Source organism: Melanerpes formicivorus, unplaced genomic scaffold (assembly GCF_026170545.1).
Source record: "Melanerpes formicivorus ecotype bairdi unplaced genomic scaffold, bMelFor1.0.p_v2 SCAF_22, whole genome shotgun sequence".
In the NCBI taxonomy this organism is placed as follows: Eukaryota; Metazoa; Chordata; class Aves; order Piciformes; family Picidae; genus Melanerpes; species Melanerpes formicivorus.
Genome location: NW_027142374.1, coordinates 9,387,271 through 9,413,239, shown reverse-complemented (window position 1 = coordinate 9,413,239; position 25,969 = coordinate 9,387,271). Strand labels below are relative to the sequence as shown.

General features: G+C 39.5%; 1 protein-coding gene across 5 annotated transcripts in view; it reads right to left on the bottom strand.

Moving 5' to 3' along the window:
* Positions 1–25,969, bottom strand: part of TENM1 (teneurin transmembrane protein 1) — an 876,004-nt gene that overhangs the window by 78,307 nt on the left and 771,728 nt on the right. For 4 of the 5 annotated variants that reach the window (XM_068152080.1, XM_068152079.1, XM_068152081.1 and 1 more), the window contains 5 exons: positions 25,298–25,321; positions 22,806–22,952; positions 11,311–11,527; positions 3,709–3,828; positions 1,596–1,857 (listed from right to left, as the gene is read on the bottom strand). In XM_068152080.1, the coding sequence (XP_068008181.1) occupies positions 1,596–1,857; positions 3,709–3,828; positions 11,311–11,527; positions 22,806–22,952; positions 25,298–25,321 (770 nt within the window). The remainder of the gene's footprint in view (positions 1–1,595; positions 1,858–3,708; positions 3,829–11,310; positions 11,528–22,805; positions 22,953–25,297; positions 25,322–25,969) is intronic. The other variant, XM_068152082.1, reaches the window with a different exon arrangement.

Here is a 25,969-nt window from a genome sequence, read left to right as displayed (position 1 = left end):
TATATAGACTGTGAGCTTGCGAGGGAAAAAAATGAATTTGGCCTTGACCTTGTGAATGATGTGGGCCTTGGAGCTACAAAAAGGGATTTAGCTCTTGTGATCTCCTGAGAGAAAGATCCTTTCTGGGACAGACTGTGAGGAAGAACAGACAAGAGAAGAGAGCAGCTTCTTGGAGGATGCCACTTCAGTCACTCAAAAGCCACTGCAAACTAGGCTGTGCTTAATAAGGTTCATGGTTTTAGTGTGCTTTTGTAATAACAAGCCGAGCTAAACTCATCAAGCTTTGAAAATTACAAACTGATTTGTTCATACTCCCCAGTTTTTAGATTTTTCTTGTTTAACAATAGTTGATTTCACTTTCAAAACAATGTCATTTACACATTGCAACAGCATCACTGTCACAGGATTGCTGCAGTACAGATGAAGGCCTGCCAGCACTTGTCGTTTCGACATATGAAGTGTAGTGTTGCCAGGGAAATCCTTCTCCTTTTATTGTTCCTGATTTGCTGTGTTACCCTTCTTTCCTGCTGACATCCCAGCTGCCCCCTCTGTCATACATCTGACATCTCTTACCATTTTTTGATAGAAAACCAGGAAGAAATATTCATTCATTGATACATGCTAATGTATCTCCTTCTCCTATTATTCTGAGTTTCTTTTAGTTCAGTTCCCAGCACCACACAATGGAAATCAACACCCAATGAACCTTCTAATGGCAGAAAACAGGCCTGAAGACAGTTTCTCCCTGAGCAGACTGCAGCCTGCATCTTTGGGTACCTCACTGTTTAAAGAAAACCCAGGAATACCTTATGTGGAGTAATGTGACCCAGTTTTTTCTTACTAGTGTGCATCAGTTATTTGTAATTTATGCTCATTAGCTTCACTTAGTACATTCTGTGAAGCAACATTATGACCATCAACTGCCTGAAACATAACAGTGTTTTTAATAGTTATGGAGATGTTTAGACATAACTGAGTTCAATCAGAGGCCTCTTACAGGTAGAATAAAGGCTCTTAATCAATAGCAATACTTTTATGAGAAAGAGAGAAAAGGTTGGAAATATTCATGGCTACAAGTAGCCTCCAAAGCATCTTCCAGACATGCTTGGTCAGATTAAAAGAGAACCCAAAATTGCTCTGCTGTGTAAAGAAAATAATAAATCCCAAGAAGCTAGCATATAGCTTGAGATGCCACTGTAAAGAACTAGAAAATGTGGACAGATGAAACATCCCTAATGAGTCTTCAAAGCATTTTGAGTCATGTCTCACACTGACGTATGGGGAAGTTGTACTGTTCATCTGTAACCTTGGAATGGCTTTGTGCAACACTTACAAATTAATTAGCATTTCAATAATAAATCGTTTTAGGACTCCCCACTTTTTTCTAGCTGGAGGTAAGAAATAAAGCACTTGAAAAATACAAAAGAAAAAGTAAGAAAGAAAAAAACTGTGAAACTACTGAAGAGATACACATTGACGTCATTCCGACAAGTGAGTAACATCACAGCAGTTAATTGCTCACGATTTGGTATGGGATCATCTTCTAAAATTGCCTAGAACAGCCTCTTCATTTGAACAAATGGTTGATTCATTACCTGTAGCTCTGGAATAACAGTTCCTCTTTCTGGGCAGGACCCTCCAAATGCTGTCAATGGTGAAGGAAGCACAATTGGATTTGGGCTGATGAAACTACTCATGTCACAAGACGGTGTATCTGACTCTGTTCTCTGCATTACGACTTTGTCTACGATGATAAATCTATTCCAAGGCAACCAAAGTGTTCTTTTTTCAGATATGAAAGGAGATCTGTCAAAAACTAGAGTGACAGAAATACCTCCAACAGCCACAAGGTCAAAACTGGAAAAGAGAAAACAAATAGTCTTTTTTTTACCCTTTGTTTTATCACATTAGCACAACTTTCAACGTGTTACAAACAAAAGCTCTATGTTTCTCATTACAGCCCTTAATTTACTATATGAAATCATTCCAGTGTACCTTCCTAGTGTCACCTTGGTAGGCATGAAGAAGCTTTATTTCTGTGTTTTTTCCCCATGCACATCAACAGCAAGGTACAAAAAGACCTTCAATGCTACTTGGCCTACCTGCCCTCTATTAACCAGCCAGAACCAATACTACCAAGTCATCTGTAACAAAAGTGTGGGCCCAGTTACTTTGGTTTATTTGAAAAGAAATCCCTATCCTAGGAAAGGGATGCTACTTATACTCTATTCAGGTACAGCATGCAGAATAAGAAGCCTCAAAGCCCATTAGGCCTTTTCTCTATTAACCTATCCTTTTCCTTTTTTTTTTTCCTAAAAGAAGCAGGAGGAAAAGGTTGAGTATGCTGTGCAGGAGACCCCTCTGTGCAGGATATGAAATTTCTGGGAAAGATGACAATTAATTGCACTGAGAACTGAATCAGCTCTTGTACAAAAGGCGGGTGGATCCTCTGGGAGCTATTGTGAAGAACCTTTGGCATATTTGGGCTGCAGAACAGTGGGATGTAGAAGGCACAGTATATGGAGGCTCAATTTCCTGAATTTCTGACATCCACAGTTAGGCGACACAAGGTAATATGTAAATAGATACTTCACTCCCTGTATTATTGAATGCATCTATTATGGAGGCTTTTGATGGTAACAAACTGTGATAAGAAGTCAGACTTAATTACGCACATCTCATCACATTTCCCAAATGACACCGATTACATTCACAGTGAAGTACAGGTAGCATATTTTAATGCAACAACTTTATCTAGGCTAGCGTAAAGAGGAAATGATAATTACTAACTTTCAGTAGTGCCATTTGAAAGTCAATAAGCTAAGGTAAAATAAATATGCATGCTCTTTATTTTGATAAATTGACAAAGCCAAACAAAACAAAAAAATAATTGTAGAAACAGTGACAAATTACACTCGTTCTTGTTGGAAGATAGCTTCTGATTTCTTGTAGTTGACAACGCAGCCAAGGCAGATGAAGTTTTGAACTGTCCTTAGCAGCTTAATTCAAGTTCAGTAGGAAATCATGACCCTGTTGCAAATGGCCTGTCAAACCTGGAATGCAATATGCATTATATAGGAACTTCACCTCTGAGAACTGAACTCAGCTCTACAAGATTGGGGAAGGACAGGAAGCCAGGATTGCTCAGGACTGGTTGTGGAACTGCAATGTAACCATGTGGGCACTGTAAAGAGTGTGTCCTCACCCTTACTTACATGGCTCAGGTGATCAGCTAAAAAGACCAGCCGATCTAGTGGAAAGCGAAGGGGGGTTGGAACTAGGTGATCCTTGAGATCCCTTCCAACCCCAATGATTCTGTGATTCTGAGTTACCATCATGCCTCAGTAAATGACTTGGAAGATTCACACTTAACATGAGAAAAAAAGGAAAGAGAGAATTCTCTAGAATACCTGGCTAGTGAAAATATTCAAATACCAAGAAGGTACTGTTACGGCAGTCCTGTCACATTTTGACTCCAGGTGTTTGAATGTCACTGAAATCTTGTTGCCATTCAGCACTTTTTAATTTTTATTTCTTCTTTGGTCCCTTTACTCCAGAGAGCTTTACTTCAATGTGCTTCCAGAGCAGAGGCCCAGATGCCATCCTCAGTCTGCACTTTGAGCGGTGATGTTTATGAAACTTTTTGGTGGTAGATGGCCCTAACTATAAAAATCAAAACCAGTGAAAGACCAAACATGAAAGTCAAACCTTCCATCTTGTCGACTGATGGTGTATCCATACTCATTGTGGTGCAGAAAACTGACGTTCACTCCAACCAGAGGTGTTCCATCTATGGCTACCACCTGGCCTCGAATGACGCATGCCCGTCTGTTACAAAAGGGTTAAAAAGCAATGTTAGACACATCAGGAGGGTGAGAAGGGTGTGGATTTCAGAAACTGTGCCATACTTCTGTCCCAGACAGAGAGTACTACTCTGATTTCACTGTGACTGCTGATTCTGAATGAAAATTCAAACAAAGTCCAAAGGACTGATTTGAAAAACCATTATCTCAGCAAGATGACACACAGACTCCCCCGTGAATTGCTGGTGTATCGAGAATACATTTCCATTTCTGGCTATATTTCAGGATACCATTTGTCCTGCCATTGAACAGCACTGCAAAGATTTCACTGATAGCGTGACTTAGCTTGCTGAATCTCTAGGCATTGATGATTTGTGAAAGGGGAGAATGAAACCTCATTCTTTGCTGCCAGGAAGAAAGCATCGCTGTCTATTAGAAAAAAGGCTGAACTGATGCAATAAGGCAGCAGTGAGACACATGGTCTTCACTAAACTTCAGAAAGTTATATAGGTAAACCCAGGAAGCACCCAATCAAATGTAACATACTTTTGTTTTTTCTTTTATTTTTTTTTTCTTGTTCCAGTCCCCCATTGCATGTTATGCCCTTTTAAATTCCCTCTGGGATATGCTGGACTTGTATCCACTTTGCAGAATAAATATCCTCCCATTGCAGTAAAGAGGTTGGAATATGGCAGCACAGCAGAACACATCAAAGTCAATGGACAGGAAAGTGAACTCATTACTAAGTGAGTCTAATCAGAGGCTAACAGGATCACAGAATCATAGAAAATGAGAGCTGAAAGGAAATACAAGACTATATCTTGTCCATTCCTTTGCCTCAGGTAAGATCAACTATACCTACATTACTCCAGACAGACGCTTGTCTAACTCTATAACCTCACCAAGTAACCCATTTCACCGCTTCTGTACAAGTCCTTTTTACCCATGCCAAGTTTTCCCTCTGTCTAATGGGAATCTCCACTGTTGCCCTTTAAGACCATTACATTCACCCTAGACACAGAAATGGTGAAGAAATTACTCTCTTTTTCTTAGCATTAGCCTTTTATGTATTTGAAGACTGAACAAACATAAAGTCTCATCGAGAGTAAGGAATAAGATGTAAAATAGCTTCACTAAGATGTAAAATAGTGGGATTTTCTAAGGTCTTGCAGAGCTACATTCCACTGAAATACCTTGCAGCATGTTGCCCCATGCTGTGAGATACACTACAGTAGCATACCTCCAGCAGATGAATGGATCCAGGTTTTGGGATGCACACAGTCCCTGGAACTATGCTTTCTCAGAGCAAAGTGAACACTGAATACAGAAATCTTTGGATAACATTTTAAGGCATTTAGTGTCCAAACCAACAGAATTCAGAATTCTTACAATGGTAACTAGCATTAATCACTCAAGATAAAAAATAAGCATAAATTTAGACATCGTTCTGTTTTCCTCTCAGTTTGAAAGCTCATGGCATACCTCAACAGACACATCCAGCCTTTGCACAGTGAGTGTCACAGTATCAGTATCACAGTATCACTTAGGTTGGAAAGGACCTCGAGGATCATCGAGTCTAACCTATCAACACAGACCCCATGACTAGACCATGGCACCAAGTGCCACGTCCAATCTCCTCTTGAACGCCTCCAGGGACGGTGACTCAACCACCTCCCTGGGCAACCCGTTCCAATGACGAATGACTCGCTCGGTGAAGAACTTCCTCCTCACCTCCAGTCTAAACCTCCCCTGGCACAGCTTGAGACTGTGTCCCCTTGTTCTGGTGCTGGTTGCCTGGGAGAAGAGGCCAACCCCTTCCTGGCTACAACCACCCTTCAGGTAGTTGTAGAGGGCAATGAGGTCACCCCTGAGCCTCTTCTTCTCCAGGCTAAACAATCCCAGCTCCCTCAACCTCTCCTCATAGGGCTTGTGTTCAAGGCCTCTCACCAGCCTTGTTGCCCTTCTCTGGACACCTTCAAGTGTTTCAATGTCCTTCTTAAACTGAGGGGCCCAGAACTGGACACAAACTAAAAGAAAAAACTTAACTACTCCTCAGATCAAAGTTATTTAGAAGTCTATATATGAATTTAAAAAATAACCCTTGAGAGATTAATTGCTCATGATCCAATGAAATCATAAGTACAAACTGGAGATCATAAATTTCTGAAAATTCTGACTTGTTTCATAAGATTCCATTCTCCAAAGCTGTTCAACAGAACACTAATTTATCACTATGATATCATCAAGCCTGGCTGACTACGATCTGAGAAAATGCAACTGGTGAATGTTAAGCCCTTTGTGAGCACATCATTCACCACATTTGTTCATAGGAATTCCGTGCTCCCAGGACATAGAAAGATGCTGATTTTCAGCACAGATGCTGATAAATCCCAAAGGAATGTGGGAAGGCTGCAATACTTCCATATGTACAACACAATTCTGATTTACCACTTTTTCATTTTCTACATTAACTAAATTGGTTGTGGCCCTATTTGCAGGCAAAATCTGCTGCTCCACTGAAAGCAATCAAACTCTTGTGAGTCTCAACAGACGCACAAGATTCACTCAACAGGACTGTCAGGTTCAATTATTCTTTGATTTGTTAGAGCATAAAATACGACCTTCTATTGTTTCCTCGTATTTCTAACATCAACAAACCTGCCTTTCCTTTTCTAAGGCTTTTATTAGTACACTCCATATATTTACAACTCACGGTGAAGTGAGAAAGAGAGACACCTCAGAGTCATTATTATTCAGTACATCATCCTCATACTCCTGTTTGTTCATTCCACACAGACCTGTCTTTTGACTCCACTCTCTCCTCATATTTTATCAATCATACAGATTTGTGCGATAACAACTCATCAAAGTCTTCATTATTTCATACATAGTCTTTCTTCCCCCTACTCATTCACTTTACTTCTCATTATTCATAAATAATATTAAGAGACTTATCTTTCAAATTTCTTGTTCCCTTTTTATTTGTCATATTTTACAAGCCACACACATTTATGGTATATGATAAAGACACATAAACCTCATTATTCTACATCTATCAGCATTGAACTGTCTTTGCAATCTTTTAGATTTTAAATGTTCTAAGCCTGCCTCTGTGTTGCCACATTTGTCCTCATTATTTACTGTCTTTTTATTATCTACCCTAAGCTGAAGAGTCTTACTCTCTGGCCTCTTATTTGAATTACTAGCACCTACTAAATCTCTGACTACGCATTTGATCAGAATCAGTTTTTATTTTTGCATTTACTGCAGTTATGGGAACATTTTTCAGTTACTTCATGACCAGCACAAGTGCTTGGGGAGTTAACAAACAACCCCGCAGTGTGCAGCAGGTTCTCCTCCTTCCCCAATGCCCTGACATCTCATAAAGTGGACTGCCATGCCTGAAGGCATGTTGGCATGCAGCTTCCCTGCAGCTTTGCTGCATCCTTTCCTTACCAGAGCTTTTAGGGCATGTTCTCTGCAGTGGTATCACTTCATACTCAACTGACACTTCACGCTTCCTTGCTTCAACATTCACCCTCTTTCCAGATGAGCTGTGGACCTTGCTACCACTCACGGCTTTTCTTAATTCTATCAGAGAAACCTCTAAAGACCATTGTGCCTCCTCAACGTACTGCATCTCTCCTGCTCTCAGCCTCTAAGATTTATTCTACAAGCTTGTGACTGGCCTGCTTTTCTTTCTCATGGGGGATAACTCCTCACATTACCTGTCCAACAGCAACCTACTTGCTACAATTGCATAATCTTGGACTAAGGCTGTCCAAGTTGTTTTTAACTTGAAAGTAAGTGCAAAAATGTCTTTTCTCATTTGGAAGAACTGGGAAGAACATGTCCCTGATAAGCTGCCTTAGTGTTTTCAAATGCATTAAAAAAATGTTTCTTGTCCCCTGGCAAGCTGTACTAAATCTGTAACTCCAGAGGGAGCAGTTGGCTTTTCGAGAGAAAGCAGAGATTCCCACGGGTTGCAGGTGGCCTAAAAGGAGTTGGATTTTTCTGTCAGTGCTTCATGGGTCATTCCATGTGTAACTGAGGATCTCAGCCCTGTGGGCCTCAGCTCTCTGCCATCAGGCAGTTTGTCTGACATCTCTAATTTAAAATATAAATAGAAGTTTAAGATTCTAGATGCATTCTTTCACTTGTAAAGCATTTTATTATTCTACTACTTTGCCTGGCTCTACTGCTACTTGTCTGTTACTTCTTTGCTTTTGTTTTGTGTGTCAAGTTTCCAATATTCTCTGAGCACCTCAGGCTGAGGCATAAGGCTCAGATGAGGAGCTCTGTCAAGCAACTTGTGAATTTGCAAGTGTCACATTACCAGAAGATGTCATTTACTGTATTACATTTCTGATTAAAATCTTCAATCAGAGAAATTAAGCTAAAGGCTAGTAAGGTACATTCATTTCTTCCTGCTGACAATGTTGCTGTAAGCAGCCTTTGAAGGGTAATTAATTCAGTACCATACATTGGACCCTTTTTGTAGACAATTTACAGGGAGTCAAATAACTTGCCAGCAGCATGCATTGAAAAAAAACTCAGCAATGAAACAAGCTAAAAACCTTCTTGAGAACAGAAGCTGATAAAAACATTATAATCTGCTATAGCCTGGTACATGCAGTAGGTCAAAACCATTCCTGATGTAAGCAAGTACATTTCCATTTGTTCAGAATGTGTCTAATCTGCCTTTCAGCATGTCACACTCTAAGTTGTGAGTTTGTAAAAACCCTGCAAAAATGACATAGCTTTGACATAGTACAAAGAAAAATAGGTTTTGGAAACATGTAGCTTTTTAGCATACATTTTGGTGCAGTATTCAGCTGTGGTTCAACACTATGTAGTAGTAGGCAAATGTTTAAAAATTAAATCTAAGCTAAAATCTAATGTGCAAATGCAAAAGGATAGATGTCCCAGCAGTTGTCAGAACAACTAATTTTAACATTTCACACAATGTTTAAAATGCCAGGATATGGCAGAGACCAAACACTTTCAGATGGAAGGACAGAGAGCTTCACCATTTTTGGATAGCTATCCCAAATCTATTTCACATCACTTTGGCTTCACCTAAACTGAGATTCATGCAAACATCACCCACATTGGAATTCCACTGTCCTGTGGTACAGTAAAACACAATGTCATCTGAAACAGAGGATTGAAAACATTGGATAGGCATTTCTTCCATAATCCTCCTAATGGCTTCAGAGAAGCAAACAAACAACAAAGTAGCAAAACAAGACAGACAGGGATTTTCCAAATTCAAGCACCAGGGGGAATTGATGCCAGTACTCTGAAATGAATGTCACCATTTCATCCAATTCTTAAAAATGCCTTGTTGAACCACCAATGCTATAAAATGAGTGGCATTGCAGGCAGCCATGAGTTAGAACCATACGCCTGGATGCAACCTTTTCAGCAATAGCCAAGAGGAGATTAAAAATCCCCAAGCATTCTTTGGTCTGTACCAGATAGGCAGGATCACAGATTCCTGATTTTTTTATTTTAAACTGTACTAACACTTGTCTTTCTGAATTTTTTTCAGCAATCTTAATTCTCAGAAGAACAGACACTAGATGACAATCAGATTGACAATGTCAGTGGAAGATTTCTGAACAGAGGCAGCACAGCTAAGCTATTGCCTCCTTCTGAGACTCTGCTTATCTCTCATCCTTGAGGAAAATTCTGGCAGTTTTTAATAATATTTGACTTATGGATGAGCAATTTTTCAACAGCCTGGAAGACCTGAGGATCAAGTAAAGTGTGGACTGATGAACTCCTCGGGGTGCCCAGTACATTGCAGATTATTGTTGACAAAACCCAGGAGACATGGCGCAGCGCAGGTCTCCAGGCACTGCCCTGATTCCCAAGATATGGGCAGCCTCATCTGAATTCCAATGATCTTTGCACCAAACCAACTAGCAATTTCTCCACAGTGGGAGGAAATGATATCTGGGATGTGAACAAGGTACTGGTGCAAGTATAAGTCTTATTCCTTAGTGGTATAAAGTATCAAACAATGGCAAAGGTGGGCTGCTGCTCACATGTGGCCCTTCGCTGCTCTTCGCTCTTCAAAGCCAAGGCAGATATCAGGGTAAAGAAATGGAATACTCAGAAAAAGCTTTTAAATCCAAGTTAAATCCCATCAATGATAGCTTTAAAAGATCAGTTCCTTATATCTATAAAAGCACGTTGATGGGATTATATGCAATCTGGCTGCTAACATTTGCAGTGTCACAGAACACTGTACAGGCAACTTGAGTGCTCACCTCCTCTCTGAAAACACGTCCCTGTGAGGCATGTTGATGAGGAAAATCTTTCACTGGTGACTAATGACTTTTGGTTTAAATTGCAGCATGCTCAGCTGAGCATACAGACAGTCAAGGCTCCTGCACCAAGAGCAGTGGCACTGTGCATCAGCAAGACACTGAAACCCACCACGGACATGCAGGGGCTTTCTATCACATTAATTTTCATACCCCATACTTCTACATATTTATAACATCCTGTTAAATTATTAATAGTGATTAAATGTTTAGGTATTTCAGATCAATAAAGACTCTGTTTACATATTTACTTTATTAAAAATTAATAAGCTACAAAGCAAAAGTGCACTGAATTAGTGTGCATCTATGGAATGAAGTTCAGGTTGTAAGCTAAGTGCTATGCACTGTACTGTGAAAATAGAAACATTCTTATGTCCTTATTACTGGAACATGGTTTATCTAATGCACAGGCCTAGTTGACAGGGTAACAGTTAGGTGATGGGGATGATTTGTGGATCTCTTTGTCAGTATGTAAGTTATAGGTTCCCAAGCGAACTACAGCATAAAAACTTATGTGCCCCTATATTTCAAATGTTCAAGAAAATATGTGCTACCACATTTTCTGAGCAAGTAAATGCCCCTCTCCAATTGCACAGTATTTTCCTGTTAAAGGGCAAGCCAAACACTCAGAGATCACTGTTGGCATGACAGCTTGAGAGTAACCTGCAGCACAAAATGGTAAATTCCACACTGGTCTATCAACATGTAGTAAAACAAACAAGTTTGTTAATTAGATAGCTGGATTATATGTAAGGGGCATGTGTTAAATTTATTACACTGTGAATACCAATCAAGTTCTACAGGGCAGAAAGGTGACTGAATACAAAACATATGAATCTAACTCATCCTTCTGCTTCCTGTCATTACATCTACCTACAGCATAAAGTGCTGAAATTTCCACCACTTACTTCACAAGTATGAGATACTTTACCTTCCACAACAAAGCTGTCTTAACAACAGTAGCAACTTGTTGCTGTGACACTTTAATGAACTTCATAGGTAGTAACAAGAATCTGATAAACAAGTTTCTCAGCTGTTGGGACTTAAAAGTTTGCCATCCTTTTGGGTATTTTTTGATCCCTGGTGAAGAATTCTCAGCTATCCAGGTTTTTTCCTGGTTAAATGGCAGTTCTCAATACTTAGAGAAGTTGTTTCTTTAAAAGAAAACTCACCTGCTTTCAAAGGTTATATCTCCTGGGATGACGTGAGTGCTTTCCTTCCCAATAAGGAATCTAATTCGATCATAAAAGAGCCTTGGAGGATGTTGAGAGAATGGAGGTTGGCTGTGTTGAATAAGGTCAAGGGGATCAGGTGAACCCTGGCAGAGAGGACTGGCATAACAATTGCTTTGCTGACAGCAGTCAGGGTCTACGCAGTCTGTCAAGCCATCTGAAACATAGAAGGGAAAGTTCAGGAAATTGAGTGATTCTGAGAACAAAGCACTGTGTTCACTACTGGAGAACACAGGAGGTATTTAATCAATTGGAAGGCATACTGATTATGGCACATTCAAATTCAATAAAGCATTAACATACATGCCTAGCCCAGGAAGGGTGTTTCTCTCTAGTCACTAACAAGTATCACCTTGTGAAAGCTCTTCATTATAATGAGAAAACAGAACATACAAACTAAGTAAATAGGGAAGAGCAGGACTGTCTTCACTGCAAAACAGGCAGAAGATGAAAACCATTACACAGTATTTGTTAGTCCAGCAGGTGCCTGATCCCCACTGCATCTCCAAGAGTTCTTCAATGTTCACATCTGTAAAGAACATGAGCTTGCAAAACAGTCTGCAGTAATGACCTCTGAAATGCTACCTCATTCTCCTAAGCATTTTCTCTACAGCAGTAAACCGAGATCCTTGGCACAGTCATTCAAATAAACTATTTTAAGCCCTAAAATAGTTTTATTATTGCTTTAGGATGTTTACTTTTCTCTTACTCATTGCAATACTAGAATGCTCTGAAAAAGGGCAGAATCATGACTGTACTCCTTTTGTAGTTGGTGACAAACAAATACACATCTTGATGCAGGATCTATCCCAGTGACCTGACAGATACAGTCATCTTCATGGATGTTTGCACCAGGAAAGCAAACTTGAAAGTGAAAATAAACCTATTCCTCCTCCCTCCATTTTTAAGTATGAAAAATAGAATAAATAATTGATTCCTCCCATCAAGAAACCAAACCAAACCAAACCTGCTTTTCCACATGGACAAACTTGCAAAAAGATTTGTGAGAGAAATTTATTTACTCAAATATTCAAAGCTTATGATGAAAACTGAAGCACTGAAGTGCATCCAAATTAAGTACCTAAATAAAAGCAGAAATTGGGCTGTTGGCACATAATTGATTCTATCTGCAGCTTAGATGTCCAAATTACCGAAATTACATACTTGACCAGAAACACATTTCATAAGGTACAGTAAAATGTCCAACTGTCTTCTTAAACGTCCAATTTATGGCTTAGCAGTTGCCAACTTGCTTGGATTGACAAGCACACTAATGCATATAAAGCAAGATTAATGCATCGTATCCTTCAACAAAGACATCTCTTTGTACTGTTAACAAGGTCAGTCTGAATAAATGTGGAGTAATCATGCCACTGTATGGATTTCCCTGGTGTTAAAATCAGAAATTTACAGGATCAACATACATTTATCTATTTTAACTTCGTATTTTGACTTTCCATGCTCTGTTCATACCAACACTTTGGTGCCTATCAAACTCTACCTCCTCAGGGCAAACTGTGTTATCAGGGAAGCTGCTATAGTTTTGTCATTGACTTTAACGGGTGTGAGACCAGCCCTCAGCCAACTGCTCTTTTCTCAGCAGAGCATACTGCACCGTGTGAACGTGCAGTAAATAACAGCATAAAATATTCACTTTGAAAAGAGAGAAAAAGCCCTTCTACAGAACAAACAAGTGTAATGGAATTGGTTTTCCTGAAATCCGAAAATCCTTGCCTGACCTTGTGCAAGGTAATTGCTCGAATAAGCAGAAAATATTAACAAATCTGTCCTACTGCAGCTGGGGAATCAGTGCAGGCTAGTTTTTGTGATAATGAGCCAAGGGCAATTGCAGATAGCTAGCAATAATAATCTGAGACTCTTGGATCCACCAAAGATGGCATAGCTACAGGTCAGCTAATGCTTTAAGTTCTTCCCATGTTCCTGAAGTTGTGAGGATAACAGGCCTCTGCCAGAGGTGGGAGAAGTAGTTCACAGGGCACTGTTGAGTTTATTGAGTGTACCACTCACTTGGGATTCAGGAAAACCTAGAAAGCTATTGAAATCTGCTAGGATGGAGGAGCCCATGATGTAAAGCAGGATTTTTTCCATTGTGTTCTGATGAAAAAACACAAGAGCTTTTTGGGTTGAAATCTGAGCAGCAGTATTGGAACTGGAAGGAAAAAAATACCTTTTCTTACTGTTTCCTCTTTCTTGTCCAAGGAATGAAACTCGACAGAATTTATATTCTTAGCAAGTGAACTGAAAAGCATAACATTAGTAGTAGATTCTCCAAGCCTGCTAGACTTGAAGAGATGATACCACATGATCACAGGGCGTTAGGGGTTGGAAGGACTTCCTGAGGTCCCTTGAGTCCAGCCCCCCTGGCACAGCAGGATCAGGTCGCACAGGAATGCATCCAGATTGGTCTTGAGAGTCTCTACAGAAGGAGACTCCACACCCTCTCTTGGGAGCCTGGTCCAGTGCTCTGTGACTCACAGAAGAAGTTCCCTCTCATATCAAAACTGAAATCTCTTACTTTTGCTTTATATGGGTGAATATCCCTGCAGAGAGCTCTAACATGGTTAGATGTAGCCACTCAGGGCTGGTCTCTGCTACTGAGATGGTGTATGGCAGTGACAAATCCTGTTCAAGGAGTCAAGGTACCTTCTGGAAGGTACTAATTCCTACAAACTGACCTGGGAAAATTGACAAACATTGGTCTGACAGAATAAGCACTAATCACTAAAAAGCACACTTATTTCAGACTAACAGTGTCCATGGGGAAGCTATTCTGGAGTAATTTATTCCACAGTAGCTATTCTGATTAATTTTTTCCTTGTCAACAAGCCATTAGATGTGGGAAATAAGCTGACCTGATTAATTTATGTAAGAAATAAAAGTGAAAAGTCACAGAATTATTAGAATGTGAAGATTTGCTTAGACAAGAAATAGCTATAAAAATAACAATTAAATACTTTGCTTTCTCCAACAGAGTCCTTATTCTTCTCTGCTTCAGTCAACAGCTTACATGCCTAGCAACAGAATTCCGTGCATTCATGTTGGACACAAAAAGAAACCAAGTAAAGGGAAAGCAGGTTTCCATCTTCCAGTCAGACTCAATTTTCATCTTTTCTTTGCAGCTTACTTGTCAGCAAAGTGACTCTCTGATAAAGTCTTCCAGGTTCTGCTAATAGAGTTATTTTGGTTTGAATTACTTGCACTTGGTTTCATTTGCCTCTCCAGGCTCTCAGGGCTACAGAACAGTGGGTTTCCTGTAAGTAGGGATGTGAAATCCCAGAAGCATGTCTGAATTAAACCATGGTGAGAACGGTATTTGTCCAAATAGCACCATGAATGTACATGCAGATTAGCATTCATGGTTTATCTCTTTCACTCATACTGAGCACCAAATCTAACCCCCGCCAAAAACCTACTGTAATTCAGCATGATACCCCTTAAAACAAACCAGGTAAATCAGACTGGTACAGCATCACAAGTTACATATGGAGACAGGTTATGATAATGCAAATCATATTAGTAAGTGCATGTGAGGAAGACTTTTGAAATGAGATTTTTAATCCAGGAGAATAACACAGAAAACCCACATTTTATAAAGTATAATATCAAACTCATTAACTTGAAAATGCCACAAATATGCTAGTCAACGCTCAAGCAATGGTCACATTATTTAGTTAAGTTTTCATATTAGGAACTAGCTACTAAAAAACTCACTGTGTTAAGAAAGAAACAAGATTTCTTATAAATCTCAGGAGACAACAGTCAGAAGTATGAACAAACTGCTACAAACAGCAAGAACTATAATGCATGCAGCAGAGAAGCCTGTACACTGACATTTTACTGTCAGTTACCCCAAAGTGCATCACAGGCTGAAATGTATTCCAGAGGTGTAAATGATTTTGTTATTAGCATTTCAAATGCTAATGCATAATCTCTAAAATGCAGCCAGGCACCTTCATGGTGCACTATACGTTATATAACAAAGTGATTCACATCTTGATGAGTTTGAGATTACGGTTTCACATCTTCCAGGTACCTTGTTTGGTATGCAAGAGATAGTGATGAACTAGGATTTTTGTTTTTGAAATGTGACTTAGACATTTAGAATACCTTTAATACTGCTGCTAAAATAGAATTCACAAAGATCAACTTGAGGATAAAGAGCACTTCATAGCACTCTTACATTATTTAAATGACCTCAAAAAAAAGGCCCAGAAGCCAAAGCAGGTTGATCTGGTTTCAGTCACATTACTCCTCTCTGCATTGCTGTAGCTCACAGAGTAAGGACAAGATTTTCCCATTTCCTTGCCAGGGAAGGGATCCTTTCAAGAAGCCTTCTATAAGGAATGATATTAATATTTATAGTGTCAGGAGTTTGTGTCAGTGGAATCATACAATGTTCTCCATGAAGCAAAATAGATTTTCTTGCTTATACGTTTATATATATTTTTGTTTTTTAAATTTTTTTTAACTTAATATGATGGAAACAATACCATGAGTGTGATGGAATTACCTCCTCAGCTGTGTTTCTACTGCAGTGATGGAAGGCTCAGTTTGTGCATGGTACAGCACATTCTCTAATGTCCACATTATGCAGCAATCTCTCCTCTACATGGATGATCACCTTCAGCAGTCAGCCTGATTTGCTCTGCAGCTATGGACCCACCTCTTCATTGTTACTTGCCAGCAATATATCTTTACTTACCATGTTTGGGCAAATGCTCTACAGTGATTGTATTTCATATGATTTGTACACAAGCTTTCTATATGCTGCATAGTATCTATATTAAGTCCTCAATAAAATAACATCTGGAGAAGAAAAAAAGCATAAGCTAACAGCAAGAACATGGAACAAGTCACGTATTTTTGGGCACAATGTGAACAGCTCGATGCCATCTACTTTTCAAATGCTGGCTTTTCTAGTTTTTTCATCTACCTTTGCATTACTTGCAATTCAGGACTGCAAATATGGGAATAACACAACTCATGTGGCTGAGAATGGATTTGTGTTCACAATCAGTACAAATTGTCTAGGTAGCAGAACAACTAAGGACATTAAAGAGGCACTGGGTGGGGTCACTGGTAAGGGAAGCAAAGAACAAAGCAGTTCTAATTTCAGCAGCAGTTGCTTCCCTAGCTCACCAGCACAGTGTGCAATAACTGTCACAGTAGCTTCTTTTCTATTAAACCACTGAGACGCTTTATTAACTGGCTATGAAAATGACAAACTCAATCAGACTCTACCTCCCATGTTACTGGGTTAGTTAATTTAATAAAACATTCACTATCATTAGGTTCTGGCAAGCAAAATGTAAATAACTAGCAATAATCCTTAAAATTGCTATTCTACTTTAAAATTCATTAAAAGAGCAGAGTTCTTAACTCTTCGGGCTTTTTTTCACATGCAGAGAAGACTCTACTAATGTTAACTGTGATAGCTTTGAAGTTTTACTGTTAATGCCAAACCCAGAATACTAGAAATGGTGCACATGCTTATACCTGTATCCTTGCATACTCACCAATCCTAGAACAGCTTGGCTTGGAAGAGACCTTAAACATCGTCCATTTCAAACACTTATGCTAATAAATATACTTGCTCAGTCATATGAAAATCAAACACATCTCTAAGCAATACACTAAATTCAATGTAAGTACTAGCAATGACCTTTGTTTTCAGTGCTGAAGAGCAGCCCAGAGGTGTGTGGGGGAGTGTTCTGCTCCCACTGTACTGATCTCAGGGAGCCATTACACCTATGTCCAGTATGTCTTCAAAGTCAGTGAAAAATGGGCTTTAAGTTCCTCCTTTCAGTAAGCAGATTTCATTCTCTGCACTCCTTTGGCAGTACAATGTCGCTGTAGGGTTCAGGGGTCAACCCAAGCAATGAGGATAAAATGCAAGCAGAGTATAGAGAGAGGGACCGGGACCCAGACCAAGAGACCAAAGACTCCCTTCAAGCAATTTGTATTTGTATCTCTGCTCTTAGTGTGGCTGCATGTGATTGGTTCCAACAAGCTTTTCTTAAGACTCTTACTGGCTAGTGATACTTGTTAAGCTAACACAGCTGACTCCTATCTTACCTGCTATAGTTACTCGTTAAGCTAGTGCAGGTGTTTCCTATCTCATTTTACAGTTTCTCACTCTCATTCGGTTCAAGGGACTTTCCAGATTCTCATGGGACACAGCCTCCCAGAGTACAACCTAAAAACCTCAGCACCATGACTCTCAACACTTCTAGGATTTGAGCTTTTCGGTGCACTTCATGTTCCATACTATTGTTTGTGCAAAAAATATCCACAGGATTCTTCAGCTTGCACTTGCTTGCTTCCATTTACAGATTTCAAATAAGCATCACACAGTGCCTGTGCCGACTTGTTCCACCAGAGGCTCAGTTAAGTCCAATTAGGGTTGCCAGGTTATCTACGCAAACTGAATCAAAGAGGAACTTCAGAAGAGAATAAGCAGCAGTAACCATCATGAGATTCTAATGCCGACTTGTACACATTAATCTAAACTGCTTCTTGGATATTAGCTCTTAATACATACCATGAGGCTGTTAACTGGGAACACTGGCCTTTGTAAAAAGACATTGGGAACTCGCCAGTGTTCCTGTGGAAAGGCTGCAGAGTGCATTATCCAGCGGTGCTTGGCCTTCCATGCACAGGAGAATGCAAATATATCAAGGTATGATTTTTAGAAACTCTGAGTATCCCCAAGGAGCCCTCACTGCTCAGCAACAATGAAAACCATTCCCATCAGTATTATTTATATTGTGTAATAATAGCATATTACTTATATATGGACTCAATATCTCTGTGATGGATAGGTTATTAAAATGCCAATGGATGGGTCAGAGATACATCAATATTTTAGCAGCACTGGTTATCAACCCAAGGCTATGCTGAGTCATATATTTTCCTGTGCTTGGGAAAGCTTGGGGAAAGCAACAATAACTGTCTGAAGTGACTGAAGGAATATTTGGAAAAGAATTCAAAGCTTGTAGTAAATAGTATTTTCCTCAAAAACAAACAGTCAAAATTGATTCACAAAAGCAAAAAGAAAACGATGCAAAGAGATCCAGGTGAATTTAAAAGGGAGATGCATATCAATGAAATTAATGGGAGTGACAGCCTGCAACTTTCAGCTCAAGTCAAAGACCAGCATGTGCAGCAGCAATGTAAATAGGTGTGAGAAGAACAGGTGAATTGTGGCTTGGCAAGGCAGAGAGGTGACCTGGGAGGTGATGTTGAGTGCCTGGTGTGTCCCAGTGCTGCAGCAGCATGCTCAGCTTCCTCTGCCTGGGACATCAGCAAGTGCCTGCACTGAGCTCAGCAGCTACCGAAGCTTCCAAACGAGCTTAAAGGAACAGCAGACAAGAGAAAATGACCTGCTCAGATGAGCTGAAAAGTCATTTTATAAACTGAAAATGAAATCATGTCATTCATGACAATGAAGGAGAATAAGAAAGGGGGAATAATGTGATACTGAGGGAAGCCGCAGCAAGGGAAAGGCTCCACTGCAAAGGACATCTGCTTGACTTCTTGGCATTATTTAATGGACATCACACTGCTAACAGACTGAAGATATACTCCACAAGAGCAAGTGCAAACCAAGTTGTTGCACATCTGTTATAATGCTGAGACCTTTTCAATGATATTTGTAGTGGTATTTGAACAGGTAAACATGCCCTTAAGTCTGCAAGTAGGAAAAAGCCAAGGGAGAGTTCTGAGATGGAATGGGAAAGGCAGTTCTGGTGCAGTCAGGGTACAAGTATATACTAATGGGAGTCTAAAAGCGATGGTGCTCTCTGCTTGTTTAATCTATGGGTAAGTGCACTGGTGGGAAACTTGGTGCTTCCTTGGTCTACAGAACTGGGAATGCCTATGAATATGTTTGTGGCTTGTCTTTATACTAATATACTAGTCCTTAGGAGATCAAGACTTCCTCCCCATCCAAGCTTTTGTGCTGTTTCAACAATACCACTTCAGCAACAATAACAGTAACCCTTCCTCATGTCAAATAAATAACATTCAATCTGTACAGTTGGAACTAAGAAAATACTTCCTTTTCTAACACCTTTTTTTTTTTTTCTATCATGTATTTGAATGCAGTTTTATATAGTAAAATCTCAGTTTTCCAGTCCCTGAAAGTACTGTATAATGAATCACATTGAAACTACACAAAATTATCACTTTAACTCTTGAAATTAGTATTGGTTTGAAATAATAATTATTCAGCTTTACTACAGCTTTGTTCTTTGGTTGAGACTTTTTCCTAATGAACCTGAAGCACAAAACATCTCTTAAGGACTGAGATATAAATGTTTGATTTAAATACATCTGCAATGACTATGACCTTTGTTAGTGAGAATCACAGAATCATTAAGGTTGAAATAGACCTCTGGGATCAAGTCCAGCCATCAACCCAATACTACCATGACCAATATACCACGTACCTACCTGCTACATCTACACAATTTTTAACACCTCCAGGGATAGTGATTCTACCACTTCCCTGTGCAGCTTGATTTGGAACATACAACAGTAGTAAATTAGTGAAAATTAGGTAAGGGCTTTCAATCCTAGAAAAGTGACCTTGGCTGGTGTTGTCATCAAGGGGAAAGGGTCTCCATACAGGCAAGATGTAGTGTTGGAGTGGTGACTCCCAATTCCTAAGATGAGTCTTAGGGCTTTTATCCCCTGATTTATGTGACTGTGGGCAGGGATATGCCTGAGTGGATTATACTTTCTGGAATGTTTATCTTGGGCAGTGTAATGAAGTTTCCCCTTATCTTTCTTTATTCCATCCATAGGTAGGGTGTCCTTTTTTACTTCTCTTCTGCTGATCTTACGACTGTCTGGATATACAGAGCAGCCAGATGAAACTCACACTTAAACCCCCTCAAGCTTCTCTGTATCTTACTTTCTTGGGCAACTGAGTAGTGGTTTGAATTGAGACTCGGCACGTCTTATTTGTAGAGGGATTTCAAGGCTCAGCTCAGGTCTCAGTTCTCTGAATGATGCAGCACTCTCCTGTTTGGTCTATGGCTTATGGACAACTTGGGACTGAGATATCTACACAACTCCCTGTAGGTCATCTCTGCATAGATAGGGCTTCAAGGCAATCCAAGTCTGGCTTGCTTTTACCACCCCCTGTAAGTTGCCTGCATGCACTAGACATTACTGGAACTTGCTCATGACTCTGAGCAAGACAATCCATACAGTATGTCAACAAACCCCCAAACACCAGGAATCAGCTTACATTTTATATTGATGCAACACTCCAATGACTTCAGAGGAATTTTTCTAATTTATGCCTATGCCAAATCAGGTCCTATGAACTTCATATATATAAAGAGAAGTAGTTTTAATACATAGATATAATTTTCTTTTCTTATATAAAATTGATGGAGAAGGAAACTTAATTACATTTAGTCCATCTGTAGTAGTCATATTAATTAAATATTTCTCTCTGCACTTATCTCTAATTGTAATGTCAACAGAGCTGTCCTAGTCCATGTTATGATGCCATTAAAATGGAAAAAGAAAATTACTTTTAAAACCTGCAGTGAAATGATGTTAAGTGTCTGCCTTAAACTGACAAATTCAAGGAGATTTAAAGTTAAAACTGCCAGCTCTTTCAATAACTCACTGTTATTGCAGAATATAAAGCACCCAAAACCACAACAGAGGGCAGTTTATACAGAGCCAGTTCATGGAGTATATCAGAAATGCTTTACATACATTACAGGCTAAGCAGGGTTTTTGTGGACAGATTTAAGAGTGCAGGCAGTGAGTCAGAGCCTCAGACAGCAGGGGAGAGCACTGGACAGATGGGAGAGCACGTGGGGGTCTGTGATGCCAGCTGTGGGACCTTGTGTGAGAGGGATACACACCAGCAAGGAAGAGCAGAGAGAGTATGCAGAGAGATGGTTGTAAGATGTCTTGGAAATAAAGTGAAAAGGAGGGATAAGAGAGAAATAAGGGGATTTTGAATGGGTTTCAGAAATAAGAAAACTTTTGCCAAAGGACAGCATGGTCTTAGAGCCCACAGGATACAAAATGAGAAGGTCTCAAAATATATCTGCAAATGAGGAACTGTCATTGAGTCAGAATGTTTCTAATGAGGTCCCACAGTGACCTCAGTTCTTGGCCTAAAATCAAATTTAACTTATTAGCGAGTTAGAAGAAAGTAAAGCTATCATTATACTAAGGTTTGAGACTAAAATGGGGTATGAGATCTCACACAGGACAGTGAGATGGTCTGTAAGAGTGACACAACATCTATTTCAATACATCTCAGTTTACAATCTAAGGAAAAAAAATACAAAACTCTGCTTGGGGGAGAAGCATTCACAGTCTGAATGAGAAAGCTGCACAGCTCCAAGTATGAGGGCAAGCACACTGTAAAGGATGGTAGGAAGGAAAGGAAAGCAATAGTCCTTCCTGACTGACCAGTAAATGAATATTCCTAAAATAGACAGGAAAAATAATTATCTCTAAGGATGATGAGTGGGGAATGCTGTATTTTTTCTCCCACTGTGACATAAGAGTTTGAATGTTTTTTTCTGAACATAATTCACTAGTTTATGTATCAGAATGAACTCCTGGAAATGAGGCAGAGGCTAACTAGTGAGAGATCTATGTTTTTTCCCAGCAAACCTAAAACTTAGGCAGCCTTAGAGTGAGTCAAGATTACAGAGTTCTGAGGTAGGGAGCAATTAGTGCCAAATCCTCTGGTTCAACTGGTGGAAAAGAGCTAATGATGATTTCAGCACAGGGTTCTGTTTATGGCACTTCCAAAAATTACTTCTGCACACATTCTGTACCAGCTTATTCAACAATCACTCACTTAAAGGTTCAGATAACTGCAAGGACTGGGCTGTGTCTCAGTGGAAACATTAAGAAAGAGATTAATGTTAAAAAAAGCATCTCTAAATGTATGCTTTATGCTTGCAAATGTATTCATCTATTAATAACATAAGACTAAACTCTGGATGCATTTTGACAGGAACAGAGGCTTTTCTCATTTTGGTATTCACTGGCTGTCTTTTCTGAAATGGATGCCAGACTTTTGAGATAGAGTGGAAAGGACATGGAAGAAATTACTCATTACACTTTTTTTTCCCCTTTCTTATTTTTGCTTGTCTGATTTTTATTTTTTTTTTAAATAAAATAAATCAAGTACTGGGATGATGGGTACAGCACATCCATAATTTCTGCCTTGAATAACATCAAACACAACAGTGTGTTTTCTCACTGCACCGATTCAGATGAAGTTAGGGGAACAACTGCCTTGAGCAAACAGAGAAACATTGACATTCTGTGATAAAAAAGGAAAACACAGACCAAAAGTATAAATTCAAATGACAATCAGGGATGTGACAAACAAACAAAGAGATATGAACTATGTTTCATACCTCCATCATTGTCCAGGTTATCTCCACACACCATTTCCATGACAACGTTGCATCCTGAGCCACTCCAGCCCACTTGACAAACACAGTGCCATCCATTTTGATCGAGAGTGCACCTCCCATTTCCATAACAGAGACCTGGGCAGCCATCTAGAAAAGAAAATGTAAAAAAACCCCAAAAAAAGCCTTATTGAGGAGCTTTCTTTTGTTCTTTTACAGTTACATTCTCTAACATACTTTCATGTAGTTGCTGCCTTCAAATGATCACAGCTCCTTTGTAAACCATTTATATTTTTGGTCAAATACAGAAGAATTCCCATCCTGATCCCTTCATCCACCCACCCAGAAGTCACTTCTCAGAGAGGAATGCAGATTTTTTAGTGTGTAACAGTTTGTGTGCAGGAAAAAATGTGAGCAAACGTAGAAGATATTTAACAGTCAGCCATGTCTCTTTCTCTACTTAGAGAAAAATGAGTTGTAGATCACAAATGAGGGTATCTACAGAATCAACATTTTTATCAAAGACACGCATGGCAAATATTGTTGAAATGACAGATTGGCATTTGTGGACATAATCATACAACACATTGCAGGGAGTGGAGATGACCTTTTTGTTCTGTCCATAAATCCTCAGCTGACTGAGAAAAAGGCGATTTGATTTATGTTGCAATGCAGCTCTTTCTACAGCAGGCAAATGAGGGAGCATTTTCCTCCCAGTGTACAGTTTCACTTCCTTCACATCACAGCCGATTCAAGAATGACAAACACTTGCCCTTTAGTGGCTCTGGTTCTAGATCAAAATTGGAATGACTGTAGCATCATCTGGATTCTATGCTTGTAAACTCTGTATCAATAGTAATTTGGGCATTCTCAGCTAGACCTCTTGCCTATAAGAGTGAGAGGAATTGTCTCTTGGATGTGTATACTCATGTCCATCTGCTTGCATAGTTCAGTGCCAGCTCAGACATTTGTCAAATCCTCACCATATCACACATGGAGCCAAAGGACAATGGATAATGCTCAGCAACAAGTTTAACAGAATAAGTGGGATCCCTTTTAAAAGGGCTCCTTTCTTTTTGCCAGCATAGAGGAGCTGACAGTCCTTCTGTACTTGACAGGAAACATCAACACTTGTGTGTCATTAGAGGATTTTGTTATTTGTTTTTAGAAGAAGAAAGCAGAGGCTTCAATCTGCATATGTTTGGCAGCACCACGAGGTGCTCCCAAAGGACCTTGAGGAAGCTGACCAGAGAGTAAGACAAGCTGTATGACTGGTCTGCCAGGTTGTGACCTACAGCCCGGCATGCAGCACATTTCGTGGCAATTTACGCCAGACACATCATCTCCCTCGTCCTTAGCTTCAGCACAGTCTATCAAGCACATCTACAGAAAAGGGACTGGGGAATCTGACCCTCCTGCTCAGAAGAGCTGGAGGTGGGTGGCATCATTTCATCACACTGAAATTCTGGAAAATGCTGCTCTAAATTAGCCTGAGGTTGGCAACAACCAGATATACTCTAAAAGCCAATTATTTACCTCTTTTGGGTAGTTGGGGCAGGATGCGAGAGCTCCTCTAGGTGATGGGGATATTTTTCCACTTCAGTTTGCTGTCCTGCTGAGTTAATTAATTTCTCACATATGATTATATTTTGCTGCTCTGTGTGGTTATCCTCTAAGATTATAAATGTAATCAAATGAATGCCTGCATGATTTTATTATTATCTAATTCTGAAGAAATAAAATAGTAAATAGAAACTAACCACCCAGGTCTTTCTGGAATATCGGTCAGTTTGATATTTCAGCTAGCAGTGTTTGTGGAAGGGGCAGTGTGCCTCCCTGCTCTGCATGGAACGACTAGGGCTGAGGGACTGCTGTCAAACCCAAGGAAGGTACTTGTGCTGACATGAATAAGCAAAACCTGCGGCAAGGCACAGAAATCAAACAAACAGCACCAGGCACAAACCAGCATCAAATTTAACTCTCACACCCAATGATTTCAAGAGAGCTGTATCACATCTAACATAGACAGCTTTTAAAAAAAAAGGTGTACTTCTCTATCAAAAGAGAACAATTTCAAGCACAAATGATCAAAAAGGGGGAAAAAAAAAAGACATGTTTTGTTCTCATGGAAGACAGGATCAACACAAAGTTTTTAAGCAAATTTTCAGGTCTGCCATTACTTTGGAATGGTAAATGAGAGCAAAAAACCCTATTTGCCTAACATAGCACATCAGTTGGGCACAAAAATCATGCTTACATTGCTACAACCTTGCAAGTGAGTTGAGCACATTAGTTCTTAAAAACTGCATTTTCTTCTGTAAATCTCTGTGTTTCTCTGTGTGTGTATCTAAATATATCTATATCTCTGTGAACAAATTGCTGATCTATTTCTGCAGTGCAGAACCTCAGACGAAACAGGTAACACAAAACACTCCATTCCCAAAACTTTTGTGTCTTTTCATTATTCTTTTGCAATGCTGATATGAAAAACTTACCTCGAACAGCATCTAAGTAGCGAGCTTAAAAAAGAAAAGAACAAAACTGAGATGGATTGAACTCCTGTACCCAAACAAAAATACAGACACCGTTTGCTTATGGCTTGTCACCCTGTGCTTAGCTATACAGTGTCTCCCTCCTACTGCAGCCAGATCTGTTCCTGTGATCACAACACGTTGTGTGTGTGATCTCCATTTGGTGACAAGCATGCAGAGGACAGCTTGGGCCATGCTTGGCTGTGCCTACAATGGGAACAGCAGCTCTAATTATCCTTTTAAATACTTTGGTCCTTTTCTGGATTCAGCCTACACAAATCTTAATAAAAGGAGGTTGTTTCTCCTACACAAACCTAATTCTTGATTTAGCAAATCTGATTTAGTAAATTCTAGAGACAGTGAATGAATTATCTTAAAAAGGATCAAGATAAAGATCACTCATTCTATTTTTTTGTCAAGAAGCAAGCACGAGAGCTTAAACAGTTTACCTCTGGAAACCAGATACCCTGCTATTATAAACAATTAAAATGTTTATGAATAATTGTGCTTTGGGGCATTTTAGGGAGAAACACTATTAGACTTTGCAAAAATTGATTGTATTTCATTAACAATAGAATTATTATGTTTGTATGCTAACGACTTCTAAAAAGATCTGAAAGCTTTACCTTATTAGGT